Here is a 23,600-nt window from a genome sequence, read left to right on the forward strand (position 1 = left end):
CATTTCAACTTCAACACGTATAAGTGATCTCTTCCCTTAAAAACACCACAAGTGCACAAATACATAAACGTGTTTTCACATCATAGCCAAAAGCACAAACAAAAAAAAGCAAACCAACACAAAGAATAACAACAACAAGAACCATGGCCTCTCAAAACACCAGTCAAGAAACAAAGGAAATCTATGACAACATTTCCTCCAAATACGACCTCATTCAATATCATCCCAATTACAAACACGTGACTATTCCCACGTTTTTGAAACATTTCAAAAGCACTCTACAAAGACTTTCCACCACCTCCACAATTACTCCACACAACAAGATCAAGTTATTGAACTTGGCATGTGGATCAGGACATGACAGTTTTTCATTGTGGAAACAATTTCATTCTCAACTTGAAATGATTCTTGCAGTGGATCTTTCTCCTGAAATGATCAACATTGCAAATCAAAGCAAACAACAATTCATGGAACAGGAAAACATGACACAGTTGCCCATTCATTTTGTGGTTGGAGATGTCTTGGAATTGGACAAGAATGAACAAGTCAATCAATTCACAGAATTGTGCCCCTTATGCACACCTTGTTTTGATTTGGTGAGTGCTTGTTTCCTCCTTCATTACTCGTCGAATGTGGAAGAATTGGAGAGAATGTGTGAACAAATATCTCGAGTTTTGAAACCAGGAGGTTCTTTTGTCACACTGAATACTGATCCTTTCTTGAATCAAGCTTTTGTCAGTGAACAGCAAAAATCTTTTGGTTGCTTTAGATCTCAATTTCCAACGGCTGAGAAAGAACATAGAAAAGTCATGAAGGATGGAGATCGATTCGAATTCTCCATTGATTTGAATTTCAATGAAGATAACAAACAGGAGGATTATGTGGTTAAGTTTTATAATCAATATTTCACTCCTGAAACGTATGAAAAGGCATTGAAGAAAGCAGGTTTTCACACTGTGAAATTTCATCGAGTGGAAATGCTTGGCACACTGCAAAGAACTGATTTGAAAGATTTTGGAAAAGAATTGGAATTCAATGGAATGATTTGCATGGAGGCTCTAAAGTAAATCGAGCTTAATGAATCCCTTCTTGTTATTATTAAAAGCCCAAAAAAATTTATTCTTAACAATTATATTGTAAAGTCATATTTCGACAAATTTGATGAAAAAAAATGTTCATTCTTCAAGATGGATCCATTCCGAAGGCTACAAGTTCAATGCTCATCAAACACCACCACAACCACACCCGGCTATTACCATGCATGAATATATTCTTTTTCCTTCAACATAAATTATTGTTGTTCATCATCCTCTCATCCATCATATTTTCTTTCTTTGATCTTGCAATGATTACTGGTTCCGAAATTTCATCGTCCTTGTTCCTTTCCAAAACACATCATCAACAGCACCAGGTTACCACAAGAACCAATACTCTTGCTACCAACAAAAGGCTATCCGCCCAAAAACAACACATTCATTCTGCTCAAGATCGAGCTCCAAAGAATTGGGAAGATTTTGTCTTTGATCATACGTGGAGAGGTTTTTTAGACGATGATGCTCAAAGTTATGAGAGCGAGATCTTTACAATTAAATTGGATAATACAACCAATAGTGTGGATGTTCATATTTTGAAAACTTCGGACTATGAACATAGTATCCGACAATATCCAATTTTCATTCATTTGACTGGAAAATATGAAATTCAGAAAAACCTTACCACACAATTTGATTTTATTGTGAATCAATTGAGCTGTGAAAATTTATTGTTGCCAAATGGATTAATGGATCCTTCTGGATGTAAAACATATTCTGAATTGTGGACACCAGAGAAAAATTACTCGTACTCATTATATGATGTCGACGAAGATGGAGAGAACTTGAATTTTTATTGGTCTATTGAATATTCAATGCCAGACAAACAATTTCCAGTATTTTGGAAAGGATTAGTTTACCCTGTTGACAGATTTTCATCATGTTCATTTTCATCATCCATGTGGAGAATGGATCGAATGGATATTTTTCCAAATTTTGCCCAAAATGCATTTTTGCGTCTCGCAGATCAAACATTTGTGTTGCAAGTGAATCAAAATATTGATTACTCCACAGCACGAACGATATGCAAATTACAAGATAACTTTTTATCCTTAAACATTTCTGGAAAATATTCAATGATTCCAGAACTTGGTATTATGGTCGCAACCAAATCTACTTGCGAAGACTTACAATTTTGGGTACAGGACATTACTGACTGTAATTTGTGTCCAAAAATTGGGCGAGCTTTTGGTCTTACATCACTGGTGTTTTTTGGCGTACAAAATCAAGGATGCAACACCATCAAGTTGCAAGCAGAACAGACGGGTAATACCATGCAGGGATACAGAATACAAAATGTGGAGACTCCTAAACCCAAACAATGGGTTAATCCTATCATTTGTGACAACAATCACAATGTAATCATTGCAGTGAGTGTCTCGGTTATTTCAGGTATTATGATTGCCATCATTTCTTTTGGAATATGCACATGGTGCTTCTTTTGGAGAAAAAACAGAAGACCTGCATATCGACCTCTCGAGTAATTGAGATGTGCTTTTACTACTCTCGAAATGTGCATTAATAATGATCTTTCATAAACGTTAATCCAGCGGCTGTGGTTGGATCTCCGAAAGGACATGTTGTTCCTTGTTGATGGGATTGATCAGAGATTGGGGAGAAAGTTTCATCATCATTGTCATGCAAATGACCAACCCAGAAACATCGATCAATACATCTCAGTATGGCATATTCGAATGGAAACTTTTCTTTCAGTTTTGGATCTTTGCAGAGTAAATGCCGGACAAACTCGTCTAGTTCTTGATGATTCGAAAATTCCATTGTCTTTCCAAGAATTGACAATTCAAAATGTTCACGAAATAGTTCTGAAACTGGAAATTTCAATGAAATTGAGTCTCCTCCATCGTACAACTTGCTTGGTGGTAATGTTGAAGTTTCATGCAATAATTCCTTCACCAATATGGAACTACATGATTCAGTTTCTGGGAAAAATAGTTGTGCAATTTCATCTTCACAATTGATTGTACTGGTGTGGTTGGATGTTGTTGTCATTGCTCCAGGTAACATTTCAGCACCATTCTTCTTTGAACAATGCTTTACAATAGCATTCAATAAATCATATGTAAAATAAATGGCAGAACAATCCTGCGTTCGATCCTTATTCTCAAAAATTTCACCAGCTGCTGATGACGGAATGGACTGTTTTCGTCCACTAATGCTTTGTGCTCGTTGTTGTAAATGATGAGCACAAGTGAATAGGGATGGTTTTGTCGAATTCCACTCACATACGACATTACACACCACATCCAACACTTCCTCCGTATTAATATGATTGTTGTAATAAATGCAATTTTCGGTGGCCAGCATTCTGGAGAGCTGTAAACAATATCTAGGCACACATAAGCCAACGCTTGAATCCCATTCGAATAAGATGGAACCTATTGCAACCACTGGTTTCATATAAATGTCTTCTCGTATGTCAAATGTTAAATCCACTCCAAGAGGTGACAATAAATGTCGCATGGTCCGTGCTAATGGCTCGTCGTGCAAGTGAGTGTTCACTTTTGTATTCTGAGGAATGGTTGGATACGTAGGTAATAACAGTAATCTCACTCCACTAAAATTCTTACTCAAATTGATCATTTGTGTCACATCAGCCAGGTCAAATTCTGGCACATCAATCAGTTGCCACATGTCTGAAGATTTTGAAACTCCATTAAAATCATCACTGCTATCATTGGTAGCATCAAAACTACCAAATCGTTTCAACACTGGTTTAAATTCTTCTTCCAAGTCATCAAGTATAGGTTTCAATGCCAAAAAGGCTCTCTCATGACCTTCCAAGTACTTTTGTTTCAATTTCGAAGGCGTACTCAAAACTGTCCATATCAGGGATTGCTTCAAAATGGTTCTCCATAATTCTTGCTCTTCAGGAATTGTTCGATCCTTATAATAAGGATTCGATTTTAAAAAGGTAAGTAATTTTTGCGAAATAAAGGCCTCAATTTGATTGTCCATGAATGTTTGATGTGTGGTTGTAGTGGTTGGAGAAGCACCACATGACCCTTCGGATGTATTTCGAATTAAATTCTTTCCCATACTTCCAGTTCGTGATGAGAGAGAAGTCAAACGTTGACGAGGAGATGGAATTTCTTTGAGACATTTATCGGAACAGTTTGAAACCGCGAGACCCATTTGTTGTTGTTCTTCTTATTCTTGTTGTTCTTAATGTGGTTGTTGTTTTGTTTCGGATTTATGATTGAAAATTCGAATTGAAAATCTCTTCTTGTAAGAATGAATGAACCAATGAGCGAAAGGCTTGCGAAATTGTGGTCGTAGTGGTGGGCGCAATGTTGTGATGCTTTTTTTTCTTTTAAAATACCCAAGTTACAGGCGATAAGGCTTTACATCAGCAGCATAAACATATTGTGACAGGTGGCAGACGGCGCATCAAATCCATAAGAATATATATGACATGTTGGAGATAATCCTGTCTTGAGACATCATCATCTCCTTCTTTTTCGTATATCGTCCGTACGGCATAAATACCTCTCCATGCTCTCTACAAATGAATATAGAAAAACCTAATAAATATTCCAACGACACTCTTGCATCTTGTCATTCTCACAAAACAGGAGTATTCTCTTTCTCAAAATGTACAAAAGAGATTGTCTCTGTGAAATAGTTGAGATAAATCTTGTTGTTGTGTGAAGGGCTTTAAATGAATATTCTTCTGTTATTGTGAAAAAAGTATGATTGGATTCACAAAAAAAGAAATGGACAAAGAAGGGTTTGTTGCCTCACAGAGTTGTTGTTTGAAGATCCACATCTACAGTTGAGTTTGAATTGAGACTGCAACTACTACCATTGCTCAGAATTAGTCCAATAGGAAGATGATCACTTCCATAATAGTCATCCAAAATGTAACAATCCTCAATGAAAGGTTTTAAGGATTCGCTACAAATAAAATAGTCAATTCGACAACCTTCCTTCTTGTCACGCTTGTTATTACGATATCCATAATATGTGTAGCAGAATTTCTTGCTGCCGTGAATGAGTCGAAATGCATCAATGAAGGGAGGATTTGTTTTTGTGACAATTGGAGTACTTGCACGTTCTTGAGGTGTATAGCAAGCACATTTTTCATTGCCTTCTGGATTGTATATATCAATGGGTGTGAGAGCAACATTTAAATCTCCTGTCCATATCACTGGAAATGATGATCATGATGGTGAAATGAGTTTGGAAGAAAACGATGATGGTGAAATGATATGAGTTTCAGAAGAGACACCAACCTGGTTTTTTCTTTTCCAATTTTTCAAAGTATTTCAATAAATCCACATCCCATTCTTTTGTTCTGTATTCTAAGCGTTCGAGGTTTTGTCCAGAATTGGGGCAATAAGTACTGTTGAAATTGCATAAAAAATGATTTGAATGCAAATTTCGAAATTTCGATCATTCAAGGAATGATTAGTGTTGTTATTGTCGTTACTTTTCGATCATCTCCATGCAAAATACATACTTGACCAAATAAAATTTGTCAAACTCCACAGTAATGCATCTCCCTTCTTGATCATGTTTTTCAATTCCAATTCCAAACTTTACACGAAGAACTCGATAAGGGCTCTTTTTCAAAATATACACTGCAGTCCCTGAATAACCCTTTTTTGCCTCTGATGTGTTGAAATGACTTTCATAACCTTTGAAATGAAATTTTTGCATGTCAGCAATCTTAATATCTGTAGATAATTTTGTTTCTTGTAGACAAACACAAATTGGCATTTCATTCTCGAAAATTCTTTTTAGATAATTGGGTTGTTTTCGAACAATGGCAGAAATTCCATTTACATTCCAACTAATAAATTTGAATTGCTTGTTCGTGTCATAGGGATGATCAGTTCCGAGTATTGTAGATAATTCAGAAAAAGATGATGATGAATTAATACTCTCTAAAGAATTTGAAAATCGTGACAACATGTTCGAAGAAGTTGCACTAAGAATGCCAATCGAATTGGGCAAATGTTTGTTACTTTCAAGAATTGAATTTTCAGATTGTTCACCCTCCTCATCTAGCACCACTACGACATCGTTATTCTTCATATTATTTGTTTGTGCCTTTTCCGAATCCTCACCATCACTGCTGCTAGGTTCTTTCTTTATTACCAAAACCGTTCCGAAATTTAATCTTGATTGTTTCATGGGTTTTTTAGGCCCTTTGAAAGTTGCAGTAGGAGCAGAACCTGAAGAAGAAGAGCCTTTTCCTGCGGCATTGCTTGAACCCGAAACGGAATTCAACTTTCTTTTCATTTTTTTTACTGATTTTGCTGCCCGCATATGGCCGAGTGGTTTTTCTGGAACTGTGGCAGCCAACTGGTCCAGCGTTCGAATCCCAGGGGTTGCTGCTGTTATCGTGAGCAGTTTAAACACCTTTACTTCCGGGGTGCCTGCTAGGAAGTCACTACGTATCTTACGTTCGGCTTGTAAATAATGTACATAAAACCATCGAACAACGTTTATCATCGAATAAACCCATCCCTGAATTTTTTTTACTGATTTTTTTACAAAAAATATATTTAAATACTTTGAGCTGTGTAGTTTGGTGAAATACATTGTTGTGATGATGATTGTTGTAGTGGTTGCTGTGAATGATGAGCGTCATCTCATGTGAATTCAATTTGCTGAATCTCGAATTTTTATAATACAATTAAGACAACTGAATTTCAAAGTGATAATTGTGCCTTCTATAAAATTCCACAGTGAAGCTTTGAAAATATATAACATTAAATTAAGTATTTTCGACATTATTTTTAAAATTCGATAAACAATTTTCAACACAAAGTGAAGGATGATGTTCTTGACGATTTGGAAACATTTTCGTCCGAAACTCAAAAGCTTCCAATTCGGTCGACTCTAAAAAAATCTTTCTTGTTGTTCTTGACCTTGCCAAATGGTGTTGCCTTTACTTCGCCATCTGATAATACAACTACAAGAGCAACCACAACAACAACAACAACAACAACATTATGGATGGCTCTTCACGTTTGGTGCAAATCTATTTGATTGGATCATTCAGATAAATCATTCAATAAGTTCTGCAACAACAAATCGGATGTTAGACACCAACAACACCCTTTTTCATCATCCGATGATGAATCATTTCCTTCAACAACCCATCCCTTCACCAACAATTATTTCATCATCACCACCATCATCAATTTTAATCACCCAAACCCAAACAACAACCACCAATCATAGTGCTGAGGATATTGCTCTTGTAAGAGGCTTTATTCTCACATTTGATATTTGCTTTCTGTTGGTTCCGCTTGTACTGACCATTCTCATTCCATTGCTTTATGAAATATTTGTGGTTCGTAAAATTCTGGAAAAACTAAAAACAACATTTCATAGGAGGAGAAGTAGACGAAAAACACCCTCCATGTACTACTCAAAATATGGACAGTTTGAGGATAGTATTGAAGCGTTTGCAGTCGAGGAACAAGATAAGGAGGATCATCAGAGAAGTTCCTTGGTTTGGAGAATGATGTGCTTTTTCGGATGGAGAAATTTCAAGAATTTTGCCTTGTCGACACCGTTGGGAAGTGACAACTCTTTGGCATCTATTAATGAGAATGGCTGTTTTGCCATGTATCATTCGACACCTTTTCAGATATTGGATCGACTGTGTTCGAGTTGTTCAACCATTAGATCCTACTCTACCAGTGAGCACGATCCTCTCATTACCGATACTAATGTTTCAGTGAAAATTCGATCTGTGACACCAAAAAGTGTGCACAAGTACAATGTTTCGTGCTGGATTTCAAGTGCAATATTATTGTTCATTCGGATAGGAAATTTAACGCTTGCAATAGTCACTGCTGCTTATATTTATCAGTTTGAAAGTAGAGGAGATGGAAGTGTCACAGACAAATGGCTTCATTACACCAAATATCTCACGAATAATACCTTTAATTTATTTTTACTTTATTCCATGCTAGTCACAGTCTATCATGTGGCACTCTTAGTGCTGGCCTTCATTTATACAAGGAAGAGAAGAGGCATTGGAAGCGGTAATACAGATACAGTCACCTTTCCTTATGTAGATATTATGCCAAAATGGTTAGAAAAATTATTGAACTGGAGCGGAAATGTTGTGTGGATAATTTCGGAAATGAATTTGGTAGCAAGTGGAGTAGTAACAATTGGATTTTGGACAGTTATTATACCAACAGGAATTTTTCCAATTGATCGAATTACCTTCATCATCATTTCAGCACATGCCTTAACTTTTTCGGGAAGTATCATTGAAGCACTTTGTTCAGATTTCTACTTAAAATTTTGGCATATATTTATTGTGGGCTTATATTGCCCATCCTATCTTTTATATGTCATTGGATTGAAAGAGACCAATCTTATTCGAACACTTCCATATGGTGACTTGCTAGATTACAATAAGGGAGATACTGCATTTCTCGGACATTTAGGATTTTTAATTGGATTTTATGTCATTTTTATTGTCTTGTGGTTATTATTGACCTTGTGCAAGAAACTGATCACCATCAAGTGTTGCGGTATTTATGCATTTCCATCTCATATTGAAAACAGAGCTCAAGCAGCTCCTGCCGCCTTCAACAATAGCAAACTATCAAATCCTGTTGAATTTTACCAGTCCAGTTTTGTAGCAGCAGGTCGTGTGGATGTTGCTTCCATTCGTCACTCACGAAGCATTAGTCTTTCAAGTAGTATTGGTGAAGACGAGGCAGAACAATTCACCACTCTTCCAAAGAGTTATCAAAATAATTCTGAAGTAGAGAGTTCAGGTTGGAATGCTGGATCTCATTTGTAGATATTTTCTCGTATGACAATTATTTCCTACAATTTCATTTTCATTCAAAAAGAAAGTTTAAAAGAATTCATTAAAAAAATGAAGAAATTCACTCCATTAGGAAGAAGAGCTTTCTTTTCATCGTTTGTATCGGAACAACACAACCACCAATACACGAAATGTAATCATCTTTGGAGTGGTGGTTTTCATCCTTTTTATAATTTATTGTTCAACCATAAGAATATTCTATCGGTGGTTTCCATTTCATCCAACAACTCCAATTTTTTGAAACAATTTCATACGCTCCATTACAAACAACATGCGAAAGCCTCATCTTCAAGTTCTAAAAAACTTTCACCCGAAGATTATTTAAAACCCGAATCACCATATTTTACACCCGATAGAATTATTGAAGGACAGTACTCTGTGATAAATGCATTCAACCGTGTGGATACCACTAAAATTCAAGTTCCACGCTATTATGAAACAATGAAAGAAGAATATTCTATGAATTTGGAAATTCACAATAATGAAGAGGATTTACAAAAAATTAGAAGAGTAAACAAATTAGCTGCCGAAGTACTGAGATATGCTGGATCGTTGGTGAGAGAGGGAGTGACAACGGAGGAAATTGATGAAAAAGTTTTTGAGTATATTGTGAGTGTTTGTTGATTCAAGATGGAGCGAACTTTTGACCTTTAATTATTTATTGGAATTACGTTATGATCAATGATTTAAATGCTTATATATTGATTTAAATTCCCAATTATATTATATTGACATTTATTTGGGTGGAATTATAACGAAACGAAACAACAAAATTAATGGAATGAATTACCCTGTTGAACGAATTTATCATCAACAACAACAGACTTCACGTGGCGCTTACCCATCTCCACTTCGATATAACAATTTCCCAAAATCTCTTTGCACATCCATTAATGAAGTTTTGGTACATGGAATTCCAGATACACGACCTCTCAAATACTCTGACATTATCAATTTAGATATCACTGTTTATTTGGATGGTTTTCATGGTGACACCAATACCACCTATATTGTTGGAGCGAACAGAGAGACACCAGAACGACCGATTAAGGAAGAATATAAAACTCTCGTGAAAGTAACAAAACAAGCTTTGTGGGAAGCTATCAAAGTTTGTGGACCTGGAGAGCCCATGTACAGTAAGTATTGTACCTTTTGATCAACATTTCTTTTATCATCATTGAATCCATAATATTTTCTTTACAAATGTATTGTTTTGATATTCTTTACGAAACAATTTCTTCTTTGTGTTAACACTGTATTTAGGAATTGGAAATGCGATTGATAATTTTCTTTCAAAATACAATCAAGCTCATGGAACGTCATTCAAATCGAGTCCTGACTATGTTGGACATGGAATTGGTCGCTCTTTTCATTCACTTCCTCAAGTGATCATGGTTAAAAACAAATATGGAAAAGAGTTTATTGGAACAGATGTCATGCAACCAGGAATGATTTTCACCATTGAACCAGTCATTTGTTCTGGCTCAACGAAGAGTAAGACTTGGAAAAGCGATGGATGGACAGTGTATGCTCGAGATGGATGTGTGAGTGCACAGTTTGAGCATACGTTGAGAATCAAAGATGAATCAGAGTTGAGAGACTTTCGAGAATTGGGTTGTGAAGTGTTGACTCTGGATGAGCAAAATGTGGAGGATGTTGAATTGGTGAAAAGTTTCCAAAAAGATTTGTATTGATGCTGCGTTTGGTAAGAACGACTCGTTTGGATGACAACTGTCACATTAAAGACATACGACTCGAGCATGTTTGTGGCTTTGTCTATTAACATTTCTTTTCACATACAATATTAAGGTCATGATGAATCGAACTTATCTCAATGACCCATGCATCACGTACATTTAATTGTTGTCAACCATATTTGTTTCAACAACATTCATGAACAATTAATTCTCTCAAGGAAATTAATGACAGAGAGAGATTTTCCACGAAATGACCATAAACACCACAATTGTGACTGTGTTTCAAAGGAGATGTTTCTTTAAAGTCCTTTAGACAAGTTAACAACATCCTCAAAATGCTTGATTTGGCCATTTAAAACCAATTTCGAGTTTCTTTGAACCATTTCAAGCATTTTACATATAATGTTGCCTAATGACAATATTTGGGACCTCTCTCCTGAAATGGACCTCACGCCAACTGTCCTCTCCCACTCTCAAATATTTGCTGAAATTCTTTTAAGAACTCGAGATTCTCTGCACTTTCCAAAAACAACAATTCTGGCCATTCAAAAATATTTTAAAGGCAAATTTGGTGGAGTGCATGACCATTTGGTGCGATTCAATTGCTTGCAACACGAACAATCGCACGATTCGATGCATGGTTCTCATCGAATTTCGTATCAGCACCCCAACAGAACTGCACTTCTGTTCTTGCTTGAAAATTTCTCCATCAAAGAAGAATAACAAAAAAACGTTTTCAACGACACTCCTTCCTCGGAGCACCTCTCATTTTGTTTCTTTCTGGGTACAGAACACTTTTTCCACAACTCTCATTGTCACCGCGGACCCTCTCACAGTGAAAAGTGCGGTGATAAAAATTGTATATTGTTCAATCTCGTTATCCAAAACTACTGCTACTACCACTACCAACAACAACAACAACAGTTCATCATTGACCCTCCCAAATTGAATACAATTCATCATCAACATGGTGTTATCCTCTTCTTCCATCATCAAGAGTGGATATTTACAACAAAAGGAAGGAAGTTTATTTAATCGATGGAAACGGTAAGTCTTGTTCTCTTGACAAAATACATGAAGAACATATGTGTCCTCTCTCTCTCTGCGATCTGTCTACGATCGAATCTTTTATGAATACCAATATATTAGCTATTGGTTTGTGTTGACACGAGAGGGAAAATTATTGAAATTCAAAAAAGAGTTGGAGGAGAAGGAGGATTCTCATCGGAGTGCTTCTCCGCAGCCTCTTCAAGAATATGATTTAACGAGCAACATGAACAGCAGTCATGGAGAGTCGACAACAACTCAACCGTTGTCGTTAAGGAATGAAATACAAAGTGCGAGAAATATTTGCGGAAAGAATTATAGTATGGCGATTACGGTGGTGGAACATCATGACAGCTGTCAAAGATCGAGTACACAAACGACCTCATCTTCTAGCTTAATCATGTTGGTAGCTGAAAATGAAATGGAATATGAAGAATGGTTTAATGTTATATACAGAACAATTTGCGGGTCACACAATTCCAATTTTGGTAATGTGTCAAAAGAATGTCAAAACTCAGTGAGCTATCACATGGAAACTATCCTGAGCGCAATTTTGGATGCTGCCGTTATTTCAGATTCTATAGGAACCATTCTCTCTGTCAACGATGCCATGACGACTTTATTTGGCTTCTCCAGAGAGGAACTCATTGGACAAAGTGTCAACATTCTAATGCCCTCTCAACTCGCACGAGTTCACGACGATTACATGAAGCGTTATCTTCAACGGAGAGATAAGAAATTAATTGGAAAACCAAGAACTCTTCTCGGAAAACGATCGAATGGTGTCACATTCCCAGTCGAACTCTCTTTGGGTGAAATGACCAATTCGACGTTGGAGAAATCAACACCTGCTTACATTGCAGTGTTTCGATCGAAAATTGAAAATGATCAGTTTGTGAGTCATGCCATCGATGAACCATTCAATGCTGCTGAAATGTCAAAACAAGCATCCAATGAGGATGGTGACAACATCAATTCATTTGACAAACAGAGTCCCAAATCACCTAAATCACCAAAATCATCCGTCTCAACTTTGGATTCAGTATGGACATCCACTCCACACCAACCTCCACACAAAAACTCCTTAACGAACCATACCAATTATATAGAATACGATGACCTTGATGATGATCCCATGCACTACACACGTCCTCACAGTGGTCATCACAAAAATGGTAAAATTTCAGATGAAGCTACTGCAACCAATTCAACCAATAGTTCATCTCCGTCGAGTGCCTCAACAACACCCTCTTCTCCACAACAACACCATCTCTCACCTCACCACCATGGTGACGAAATTCTTCATGACATGGAACAATGGGTTGTGGAGTCGAGAAAGATGAATTCTTTCCAACATGAACACGACGGAAAGGATTTTGAGCTTGTGGATTCACTTCTTCAGGAATTGGATTCACATCAAACACAATTTGCACAGAGATTGCACTCTATGGAATTTTCTTGTCAAAAAACATACGAAAAGGAATTTAAAGAACTTGAATTGAAATATCAAACGTTAAAACATCATTACAAATTCATGGAAGATGAAAATAAGACTCTTCAACAACATTTGGACTGTTTTCATGAATCTCTTCGACTTTATCAAGCTGAAATGAGTATTTTACAAATTGGCAATGATTACATGGATGGAATCATGTTGAAGGATCTTGTCAAAGAAGATGTCATTTATCGTAGTGTGTTAAAAACCATTGCCAAAGAAGAGCATCAATTGAATTTACTGAAATTCTTGAGAAAAGTATTGAAATATCAAGAACAATATTCACCCTCGATGGAAGATGGTGGTGAGGACAGAACATTAATGGAGAAACCCAAGTCAGAAAAAATGTATGATTTTACCAACAATTGTGAAACAGAATATTTAGAGAAAAAGAAACGAATGAGACAAGATGCTACTTCAATTCTTGAAAAATTCTTTTCTTTTTCCTCAATGGTTCAAAATAATGACACTCCTCATGAACACTCACAAGAATTGAATCATGCTCAATCCATGCCTTTATTGAGTCATTCAAAAAAGGATACACCAAATCAAAGCAACAACACCAACTCAACCAAGATTAACCTCTCCTCCACCTGTGAAGATTTGTTACAACTTCATTCTCAATTTCCAACCTTTGGAATGTTTGACATGGCCATTTCGGAAGTGATGGATCGATTGAAAGGTAAAACTTTTAAACGATACATTGGTGAATTTCATGGAAAGACTGACAAGAATATCAAACGAACATTCAAATGATCCTTCTCGATAATAGGAAGGATGACTTTGGTAATTTTCCATATATATGGAGACGTTCCTTTCAAAACAATTTTTTCAATTTTCACACAATTTACCTAACCTTCACAAATTGCAAAAAACAATTCTCACTCCTCAATAATTGTGTTTTTCTTCACCGACAAGAAGAATAACAACATCAATAATAACAATTAAAACATCATTAAACATTTCATCATCACCATGAACAAGGAATTTTACCAAAGCAGCTGACATTCTCAAACAAACCGAATCTGAGAAACAACAAGAACCTTCACAAAAAGAGACAGCCTCAAATTTACAAGAAAAATCCAGTGGCACTGTTGGTGACTCTGAATTGCATTACAAAGAAGACATTCAAAGTGGAAATAAGAGTTACACTTCAAATGTGGACAAGGAAATGAAACAAGCAAAAGATATTGATAGTAATATTGGCAGTAACTCTCCAGCACCTCAATGGAGACTTTAAGTGTGATGAGTGACAAATCAAGTGTGATTCATTCTCAAGGATCATTCAACGTATGTGTAAAAATAAATGAGAGTTGGATGAGTGTTTACGCAATTAAATATTTTTTTCAGGGGAGAATGTAACGGGACGAAAAAGTGGTTGACAAGAAACATGAACTTTTCCGATTGAGTCATCCAGTTGCCAAATGCATTTTCGTTTCGATTTAACCAAATTTGGAATTTCAACTGTAGCACACACAACAGCTTTTGAAGACGTATGGGTTTATTATAAAGTCATCCCTTTCTTATAAATAAAGGGAGAGATTTAGTCAAAACTAACTATCAATTAAATACCACAATGAAAGTCCAAAAACAGATTATTACCAAGAATATTAATATAGTCAACGGAGCGTGTTTGTGTCGGTAGTCGTTGAAGCATCAATGAGAAGTGAATTGGCTAACAAACTTTTTAAAAAGAAAGACTTGAAACCAACGAACACCATTGTGCGATTTGACCTAAAGTGACACTCATACTATTGTTCCACCAATTTATTTCTAATTATTTTTATTGCTACTGTTATTTGAAATTGTTTACAACAATAATTGTGTAGTTTCAAGTAAATTACATCCACAGAGCATTGAAATTTTCTCTTGAATCACTCGCTGATATATGCCATTTCAACATGCTCGATTTCCCTTCCGAATCAGAAGACCAAACTTCCAACTACGATGAACAATTCTCTCGTGTGTGTTATTACATTAGCGGAGCCGGAGGAGGAGGAACGGATCCTACATTGGCCACTCCGGTCAGAGGTCTTCCTCTCTCCAATGACGACTATTCCTCCAAACCCTCCTTTCGACTCAAAGAAAGTGAAGAATACGACCAAGTCATTCGCCTCACTCGTCAATGTACCTTTCTAGCCATCGGGAGTTGGCTTCTATGCTGTGGCTGTTTCTATTCCTGTTTTTGTTTTTTACCTCTCTTGAGAAAGAATTTCATCTTTCATAACCATGAATGTTCCTTCTTGGAAGATGCACGATGGAAATACGTGAGAAGCTTCCGAGGGAATCGATACAAAGACTCGCCGTATCGGAGAGTGAGAAAAATTGCAGAACGAGCAGTGGAGTTTGGATTTGTGGGATGCTGTGCTGTGAATGTGTTGATTTTGTTTTGGGTTTTTGCGTTGGGAATTGCTGCGTTGGTGGTTACTTTGGTCATGTTGTTCGGACATTTGAGATGAAGATGATAGGAAGATGAGGAAGAAGAATTGGTTTTTTGATTTTCAAAAAGATTCTTTTTTCAAAGTGTCCATCCATCGGAGAAGAAGCAAATTCAAGTTTTGGAGAATTGAGGTACAGAATGGACAATACTGTGCTATGTATTGTACATTTATGTTGAATTACTGTGTGTACATTTCAAACTTTTTTAAAAAACCTCTCGAGTTCGATAGCCTTCATCAGAACAAGTGTAAGGCTTTTCCTTAATGAAAACGTTTGAGTGAATTTTTTTCTCTAAAAAAATAATAATGAAGTGGCTTCAAGGTGAGGGATCTCCACACACCTCAGAGAGGTCTCTCTTGACGAGATCTTTGTCGGGTGATTGGTCGTATCGGGATGAAAAGATCAAGAACAATGAAGAAAAGGAATGGATGTTTATGAAAAATTATTTAAATGGGTTTCCTTCAAGGAAAGACTCTTTTTCAAAGAATACTTCTTTTCTACTGGATTATTCAAAAATTGATGATTATTTGCAATTTTCTAGGGAGGAGATACAATTTGAGGGTACTCAGCAAAATTCAAGTTTTTCCGATGCGAATTTTAATCCGGAGAGCGAAGGAGCATCGCCTTCCATTGAAAATGAAATTCTACAATGTAATTATTCAGATACCATCGATGAATTATTAAAGTTAGCTCAGCATGAAATATCGGAGGAAGAAGAGCTTTCCGATGATGAGCTGCTGATGAACAATTTTGAATTCAAGGAGAACAACCACTCAGACACTCCACAAAATATGTACCATCACAAAAACACAACAACACAACAACCCTTTGAAAATAATGTGAATTATTTGGAAAGCACAAAATCTATTCAATGGCTTTGGGATACAATTTTCGACATTTATGAGTATTGTTATCATTTATTTATGAACAAAGGAAGTCAAATCATAACAACACCAGGATATTCAACAGCACTGATCATTCACAGCATGATTTCAACCAAATACAATATTAAAATCATCGTTGACATGGTAGGTTTGATTGAATGCTCAATAATTAATATGGGAAATTGCATCAAAATATTTTTGTGAATGATTTTCAAACAATTTTTAGACCTGGAAAGCTATACTCAAATCTGTCAATTCTTACAAACGTACCTACGAGAGCATTGCAATTTTCGACAAGTTTTTGATTGGGGAATATTCTTTGAAAGCCTTTTATTCTTTTATATTGCATCGAGAGTTCGAAAATCAAAAGTCACAATATAGACCAAGCCAGTTGGAAACTCCCTCTTCAGCATGCTTTTTCGAAGAACCATTACTTACCCCAAGAAAATCAAGTATAATATCGGAAATAATTCACCAGAAGAGAACAAAACTTGGAAATATTCAGGAGTTTAATGAAGTGAATCACTCACCGTCCATTCTAGAAACAATATCTCATAGTGTAATTACCCTCGATCATGTGGTTACAACCATTTACAAGCTACTATCAAAGGAACTTGTGAAAATAGATGAATTTAAAAGTGTACCTTCTCGAGAGAAAAATATATGAATACTGCACAAGAAAATTTAATATTCACCCCAATAACAAGGTCGTGTCTCTGTCAGAATTTATTGCACACCTTGTGAATGTCAAAACATGTAAATTAGAACTAATCATTAATGAACTCGATCCATATATCATGACGTCTAATTCCATTCCAGCAAGCAGCACACCAACATTATCCATCACCAATGCTTCTCCAACCAGATTCCCTTCAAGTGCCTCCAACAACCATACTGTGATAGAAATAATGCAAAACATTGAAACTGATCATTTAATTGATAATGAAATTTTTAGTAGTAGTGACATGAACGACTTTAATCATAACCATGAAGACGAGGACGTTGACGCATTAAGCAAGCTTGAAAACTATCTTCTTCAAAATCCAATATCTCCAACACCTTCATCTCCCAAAAATTCACCAAAAATCAACAACACTTACTCTTTATCAGAATGTTTCGACATTATTTTAGAATTACATGAAAGAATTCACCAATCCATTCAAACCGAACAACAGTTGAAAGATTTTGAAAGCTTTCTCGAAGAGAGAATTCACAAACTCTTCATGGTCAAAACCCATCTCCAACGCAGCAAAGATGGTCGTCATATTTTCACTCTCCTTCATGATGCCTTAATCAAAATTAGAACTTTCATTACGTCATGTCCTGTTCAATCTCTTCGAACACGAATGCTGCTACGAAAAATAGAAGACTGGAAACAGCAATCCCAATGAGGCTCATTTCTCCACACGATTTCGCAACAATTCAGAATCGCCACCACAATAGTCCACACACTCTCTCACCATTGTGGACACACTCTTCAACATGAGACGGCGATAGGAACAAATTTAGATCCACACGACCTTCCTTCTTTATTTGGTCCAACACACACTCAAAAAAATGTAAGTATTAAGCACAATGATGATCATCAATGCCTTGTTCATCCAACAATAATAACTTCCGATTGTATGGTTGGTTGCGGATCGTGATGGATGTTGCCCCTCCTCCTCCATCGATACATGTAAAAATCAATGAAATTCATTGAACAACAAGATCACAACAAGAATACAATCATCACAAGATGGACAAACTCTACACCCAACCTGGTTACACTCTTCACGATCATTCCACAAATTTTACTTTCAACATTTCGGGTTTCCTCTCACAAACTGCCTCTCCAACCACAACCATTCAAAGCTTGTTGAAGGAAAATTATGCTCATGCTGTGAAAGTTGCTGCAGAAAAGATTCGTGGTATTGAGTCTGGAAAAGTCGTAAACAAGACTGTGATCGTATCGGAATCTGAAAATCGTTGCGTCGATCACTACAATTTACGTTTGAAGAATTCATCTGTTGCTGGAAAGTCCCTCGATGAAAGCTTAAAGTTGTGGAATGATATTGTCGAAAAAGTTGATGCCATCACAAGTGGAAAATTCAAAAATCCACAAAATGGCAAAGCTTACAAGAATGTAATTTTCAATGGAATTGGTGGATCTTATTTGGGTCCACTGTTGTTGTGTGTGGCTATCAAGGGAATTTATTACAATGATTTACAACAACGTGATGGTCTTCCAAAATTATACTTTGTCAGTAATACAGATGCTGAAAGCTTTGATCAATTATTTGGTGAAAAGGGTGTTTTGGATTTGAGTGAAAGTTTGCTTGTCAACATGTCAAAGAGTGGTGGTACAGCAGAGACCAAGGGAAACATGAATTCCTTCAATCGTTTGCTTGTTGATAGAGGAATTGCACAGAACGGAAACATTGGACCTTACAACATTGCCATTACTACCAAGAATAGCAACTTTGACAAATTTGCTCAAAAGAACCAATTTTTACATACTTTCTATATGAATGAAGAAACTGGTGGTAGAACTAGTGTTGGTAGTGCCATTGGTATGGTTCCAGCTGCATTTGCCAAACTGGATTTTGCTGAATTCTTGAGAGGACAATCCTACATGGATGAAATGACAAGAAGGTTTGACACCTTGGAACACCAATTGAAAAATCCAGCTCTCATCACTGCAATTCTTTTGGATCATTATCAAAAGAGACATGGAAGAAAGAACTTGATTGTTCTTGGTTATTCTGATTCTTTACGTGAATTTGCACACTACTTGCAACAATTGTATATGGAAAGCTTGGGAAAGCAATTTTTAGAGAATTCTGGTGTTGAAAATCCAGAAGGTCAAACTGTCTTTGGAGGTGTTGGAACAGGTGAACAACATGCTTTCATGCAACAAGTTCAAAAGGGTATCAATGATTGCATTGTCAAGTTTGTCCACTTTTTAAAGAGATCTTCCGACTATTCAGTGCTTGATCCAACCGATAAGCAAGAACTTAGGGGAGAACATGTCGAAGCAAGTGAATTGACAGAATTCACCAAGAAAGGAACCAGCTATTTGAGCATGGGAAGACAAATGCTTGGATTTATTAAGGGTACTGAAAATGCCTTGTATAAGAACGGAAAACCATTCTTGACATGTACCTATGAGAAAGCTGACATGTTTAATATGGGTATGATGATTGCACTTGAGGAAAGAATTGTCTCAATTTTGGCTGCTTTCAGAGGAATCAATGCCTATGATCAACCAGGTGTTCAAGATGGTAAAATCAGCGCCAATGACATGAACAAATTTGGTGACATTCTTGAAAGAAAGATGGTCAGCGTGATTTTGCAAAATAAGGGATGGAAAGGAAGTGCAAGTGTTGCTATTAAGGAATTCGAGAAGGACTTGACCGGTGCTCCAATCTGGTATGTCGATTCAATCTTGAGTGACATGTATGGAAATTGGAATGTTGAATGGGCCTATCCTCGATTGAAACAAGTGGTCTCTGACGTCAAACGAGAATGGAGCGAGCAAGAAGGAAGAACAGAATTTGTCTACCAATTTATTTCCAAATTGTAAATGGAAAACGTTAGTTTCCAAAATATGGTATTAAATATTATTATTCATGTTGTGAACTTTCGGTAGTGTCATTGTCACTTGCAGTTGGTACTGTCTGGTCGGTTGAGATCACTGCTTCACTTTGTGTTAGTGCCTCGTTTTGGGATGTGCTTGGTGGCGTTGGTTCTTGAGACGTCGGAGTAGGTGTTGTTGCATTTTGAGTTGCCACAGGTTCTTCGATGGTTGCTGGAGTGGTTGTTCCATCATTGCTGACCTCAATTGTTGTTGTCTTACTTCCATTCTCCTCAACAGCAGCACTACCAGTGGCAGAAGTGCTACTAGAAGTACTGCTTGGAACTGCTGCCATGTCAGGTGGTGAATTACTCTTCTCTTGAGGTTGTACCACATATTGAATATCTACCTCGTCACCAGCTGCTTCTTGCAAAGGTTTAAATTGTGCCGATTGTTGTCTTTGGAATGGCAACAAGACTTGATTGGGAGGAATCTGTTGTTGTGATTGTTGAGGAGAAACAGTCGAGGTGGCACCTGCTTGTTGTGACGCCATTGCTGTCTGCTGTTGTTGTTGCACTTTCATTCGATACGAATCCACAAGTACTTTCATAGCTGGCAATAGCAATTTCGAAACCGTTTTGGAGGAATCAGCAAGTTTTAACTTGAAGCTTCCTCTTGCATGAACAGTCACAACATAATAGGCAGCCCGATTCAAACCAGAAATATCAGTAGGCATGACTGGAATAATTTGATATTCACCAGCTCTCAAAGAGAGTGGTTCAGTAAAATTGTAGTGATGAGTATTAATGGGCATGGCACAAGTTACTTTTTGTTTCTTGTTGGCAATGATAAATCCTTATTATGGAAAATAAATCATTTATCGTTCGACCACAAATTGGAATTGTCAAAACGATGAAGAGGTCATTCACAAATAATGATAATTCAAATAATGACAAATGCTTCATCACAAATACTTACCAATGGCTGACTTTCCTGAAAATCCTCTAACATTCTCATGAAGTTGGTGAAGTCCAATATACATTTCCTTTTGATCATTTTCTATGATTAAATCAAAAACAAATACTTCATTGGTAGGTGATCGAATAAAATGTCTTGCAAAGAGAGGATCGTATTTGCATGCCGAAATTGTAGAGAAATATTTCATAAAATCTGTTAGTGACATGAAAATGCATCCCTCATTGGTTGCAGACTCAACACTTAGGGCGTTTCTAAATTCAGGAGTCCAGTTGACTTTATCAGTGACAGACCAAGCGCCCTTCCATTCTGCTTTTCCTCTCAATGATTTCAATTTGAATACTTTTTTGCCACTAATTTCCACACATCCAAGTAGGGCAAAGGTCTGATGAGGTAATAAACCTTGAGGATCAATTTTTTGTTGAGCTAGAGTAGTAAAATCTGAAGTGGTACAGGCTGCGATGTATCTTAACTCGCCAAATTGGGTAACTCTTCTCCACAGACGTTCAGAAGGTTCATGTTTGGTATTGATCGAGTAAGTTGGACATCCTGAGAGCAACTCAAATGCGTCACTAATGGTCAATCCTGAAGATATTTTGTGGTAACATCCAAAAATTTTGGCAACTGCCTTCTCGATTGCCATAATCCACATATCACCCATTTTGCTTGAAGCATAGAGCGGTTTACCATCTTTTCCTAATGGGAAGTAATCATCAATGACAACTTTACACCACTCTCCAGCAATGCATAAATTCAATTCATAGATACCAGCTTCATTCACTTGTTTGACAGCGAATAATCTTTCAATGAGAGCAGGTTTGACTCCCAAGAGGCATAAAGCAGAGCACAACCATGCATCATTAATCATATTAGTCGAATAAATATCATTGCTTAAAATGGTCTCTGGACTGAACACTTTGAAATTATTTCCTAAAATATCGGGAGCTCTTGCCCACAATACAATTTGATGTTCAATCGTTGGATCAATAGAAATATTGAGAGGTGGGAACTGTTGATCGGAAAATCGATTTTTAACTTCAATGTTCTTTTTTACACCATCTGAAATAAAGTTTAAATATTCGTAACTCTGAGATGCCAATCGCTGCATTCGCTTATATTCTGACTCTTGAGAAATACTGCTCTTGTTTTCATTGATTGCAGCTTTGGTTGCTTTGATAAATTCTGAGAATTCTGATTCTTCATTTAATTGTGCAACCTTATTATCGATAGCTCCAGATTGTTCAATTACCATTTTAGCTGTGTTGACTTGAATTGTATTGAAACGAGAAATCATTTCTTTCATGTATCTGAATCTCTTTCGATCGATGAATTCCAAATGAGAAAGAATGTTCTTCAATTTTGTGTCATACTCACTGCTCACTTCTTTGACTTTTCGTTTGGCAACATCAGCATCCCTGTCTAGTTTGGACACGTATTCTTCACTATAGTTAATTTTTGAATCACCAGATGATGTGAAGGAACACAATTTGCATGGTCGCAAATTTTCTTCGATCGAGACAATCAGTAAACTTACCTTTGCGCAATTTTCTTGACAAGATCTTGAACTTTCTTTTCCGTCACCTCTGTCACAAGAATACTTGCTTGTGTTTCCTGAATGTATTGTTTCTCATCAAAATATTTATCACGAATTTTGTCTTCCTCTTTACGCGTAGCGACGAGTCGTGAGCTCAACTGTTTCTCCTCTTTCTTTGCCATGATAATATAGTTCTCCAATTCCTTTTTCACTTCATCGACATCTTTTGCAAGATTTTCCAATTCGTTGCAAGTGGTGACATAATTTTGAGCCATCACTTCAAGACCCGAATATAATTTATCCAACACTTCTGTTGGTTTCCGTGTGCTGTTTTCGAGAAGAGGAGTCAATTGTCGTCAGCATCATCATGAGAGGTCAACATCGTGTGACAGTTTCCATAAAAGTATTTAAAAATTATGTTCATCAATAATAATTATAATAATCATTACGGATGATTCAATAAATCAACATGATCAACCGCTACTACTTACTCGGAAGATGATGCTTCTTTCTTTCTCAATGTTGAAAATTTCTTGATCAAAGCCTTGTAATGCGCTGAAAGATCATCCAACAACTTTTCAAAATTTTCCAACTCTACGACACCACTCTCCAACTTTTCAATCACAATTGGAAAGACTTCAAATAAATCCTCCCGATAGGAATTTGCAGCTAAAAAGTCTATCTCAGAGTTTGGTTCTTCTCCGAGTGTTTTTGTTGCCTTATTTCCCATCTTGCAAGTTTTTCCAAATTATGGAGTATTTTCTCGTTTTTTAATCAATATTATTAAATTCAGAATTGATGATGACGAATTGCAATCAATTCAAAACAAAATTTCTCACAAAAATTCTTTGAATATTTTTTTTTCTCATAATGAGAATTTAAATTCAAACATTTTACAGAAACCCAAACAACACAAACAACACAAACAACACAAACAACAATAAATCAACAAAATCTCACACGTGTACTCTCATCTAAAATTTAACCCACACTCTCCACCGTCACCATCACCACCACTACTACAAGTATACATCAATTTAAAGAGCTTTCTCAC

At 36.5% G+C, this 23,600-nt stretch overlaps 11 protein-coding genes across 11 annotated transcripts; 8 read left to right on the forward strand and 3 right to left on the reverse strand.

Annotated features, from left to right (window-relative positions):
- Nucleotides 1-143: 143 nt before the first annotated feature.
- Nucleotides 144-1,067, forward strand: FDP41_013368 (uncharacterized protein; the record flags this gene model as incomplete). The annotated part of the gene is made up of 1 exon (XM_044703990.1): nt 144-1,067. One exon carries the CDS (start codon nt 144-146, stop codon nt 1,065-1,067), a length of 924 nt encoding a protein of 307 aa, XP_044564867.1.
- A 278-nt stretch (nt 1,068-1,345) lies between these two features.
- Nucleotides 1,346-2,575, forward strand: FDP41_013369 (uncharacterized protein; the record flags this gene model as incomplete). The annotated part of the gene is made up of 1 exon (XM_044703991.1): nt 1,346-2,575. One exon carries the CDS (start codon nt 1,346-1,348, stop codon nt 2,573-2,575), a length of 1,230 nt encoding a protein of 409 aa, XP_044564868.1.
- Nucleotides 2,576-2,609: 34 nt separating this feature from the next.
- Nucleotides 2,610-4,244, reverse strand: FDP41_013370 (uncharacterized protein; the record flags this gene model as incomplete). The annotated part of the gene is made up of 1 exon (XM_044703993.1): nt 2,610-4,244. One exon carries the CDS (start codon nt 4,242-4,244, stop codon nt 2,610-2,612), a length of 1,635 nt encoding a protein of 544 aa, XP_044564869.1.
- Nucleotides 4,245-4,849: 605 nt separating this feature from the next.
- FDP41_013371 (uncharacterized protein) lies at nt 4,850-6,356 on the reverse strand (the record flags this gene model as incomplete). Its single annotated transcript, XM_044703994.1, has 3 exons — nt 4,850-5,259; nt 5,345-5,454; nt 5,572-6,356. 3 exons carry the CDS (start codon nt 6,354-6,356, stop codon nt 4,850-4,852), a joined length of 1,305 nt encoding a protein of 434 aa, XP_044564870.1.
- An 838-nt stretch (nt 6,357-7,194) lies between these two features.
- On the forward strand, nt 7,195-8,892 carry FDP41_013372 (uncharacterized protein; the record flags this gene model as incomplete). The annotated part of the gene is made up of 1 exon (XM_044703995.1): nt 7,195-8,892. One exon carries the CDS (start codon nt 7,195-7,197, stop codon nt 8,890-8,892), a length of 1,698 nt encoding a protein of 565 aa, XP_044564871.1.
- A 78-nt stretch (nt 8,893-8,970) lies between these two features.
- On the forward strand, nt 8,971-10,613 carry FDP41_013373 (uncharacterized protein; the record flags this gene model as incomplete). The annotated part of the gene is made up of 3 exons (XM_044703996.1): nt 8,971-9,528; nt 9,743-10,055; nt 10,183-10,613. 3 exons carry the CDS (start codon nt 8,971-8,973, stop codon nt 10,611-10,613), a joined length of 1,302 nt encoding a protein of 433 aa, XP_044564872.1.
- Nucleotides 10,614-11,583: 970 nt separating this feature from the next.
- FDP41_013374 (uncharacterized protein) lies at nt 11,584-14,398 on the forward strand (the record flags this gene model as incomplete). The annotated part of the gene is made up of 3 exons (XM_044703997.1): nt 11,584-11,663; nt 11,766-13,840; nt 14,157-14,398. 3 exons carry the CDS (start codon nt 11,584-11,586, stop codon nt 14,396-14,398), a joined length of 2,397 nt encoding a protein of 798 aa, XP_044564873.1.
- Nucleotides 14,399-15,059: 661 nt separating this feature from the next.
- FDP41_013375 (uncharacterized protein) lies at nt 15,060-15,617 on the forward strand (the record flags this gene model as incomplete). The annotated part of the gene is made up of 1 exon (XM_044703998.1): nt 15,060-15,617. The coding sequence occupies one exon, from the start codon at nt 15,060-15,062 to the stop codon at nt 15,615-15,617; it is 558 nt and encodes a 185-aa protein (XP_044564874.1).
- A 285-nt stretch (nt 15,618-15,902) lies between these two features.
- FDP41_013376 (uncharacterized protein) lies at nt 15,903-17,872 on the forward strand (the record flags this gene model as incomplete). Its single annotated transcript, XM_044703999.1, has 3 exons — nt 15,903-16,625; nt 16,708-17,121; nt 17,189-17,872. 3 exons carry the CDS (start codon nt 15,903-15,905, stop codon nt 17,870-17,872), a joined length of 1,821 nt encoding a protein of 606 aa, XP_044564875.1.
- Nucleotides 17,873-18,219: 347 nt separating this feature from the next.
- On the forward strand, nt 18,220-20,046 carry FDP41_013377 (uncharacterized protein; the record flags this gene model as incomplete). The annotated part of the gene is made up of 1 exon (XM_044704000.1): nt 18,220-20,046. The coding sequence occupies one exon, from the start codon at nt 18,220-18,222 to the stop codon at nt 20,044-20,046; it is 1,827 nt and encodes a 608-aa protein (XP_044564876.1).
- Nucleotides 20,047-20,086: 40 nt separating this feature from the next.
- FDP41_013378 (uncharacterized protein) lies at nt 20,087-23,276 on the reverse strand (the record flags this gene model as incomplete). The annotated part of the gene is made up of 4 exons (XM_044704001.1): nt 20,087-20,892; nt 21,016-22,454; nt 22,547-22,873; nt 23,038-23,276. The coding sequence occupies 4 exons, from the start codon at nt 23,274-23,276 to the stop codon at nt 20,087-20,089; spliced, it is 2,811 nt and encodes a 936-aa protein (XP_044564877.1).
- Between the last annotated feature and the right edge of the window lie 324 nt (nt 23,277-23,600).

This window comes from Naegleria fowleri (genome assembly GCF_008403515.1).
Source record: "Naegleria fowleri strain ATCC 30894 chromosome Unknown tig19, whole genome shotgun sequence".
NCBI lineage: Eukaryota > Heterolobosea > Eutetramitea > Acrasida > Naegleriidae > Naegleria > Naegleria fowleri.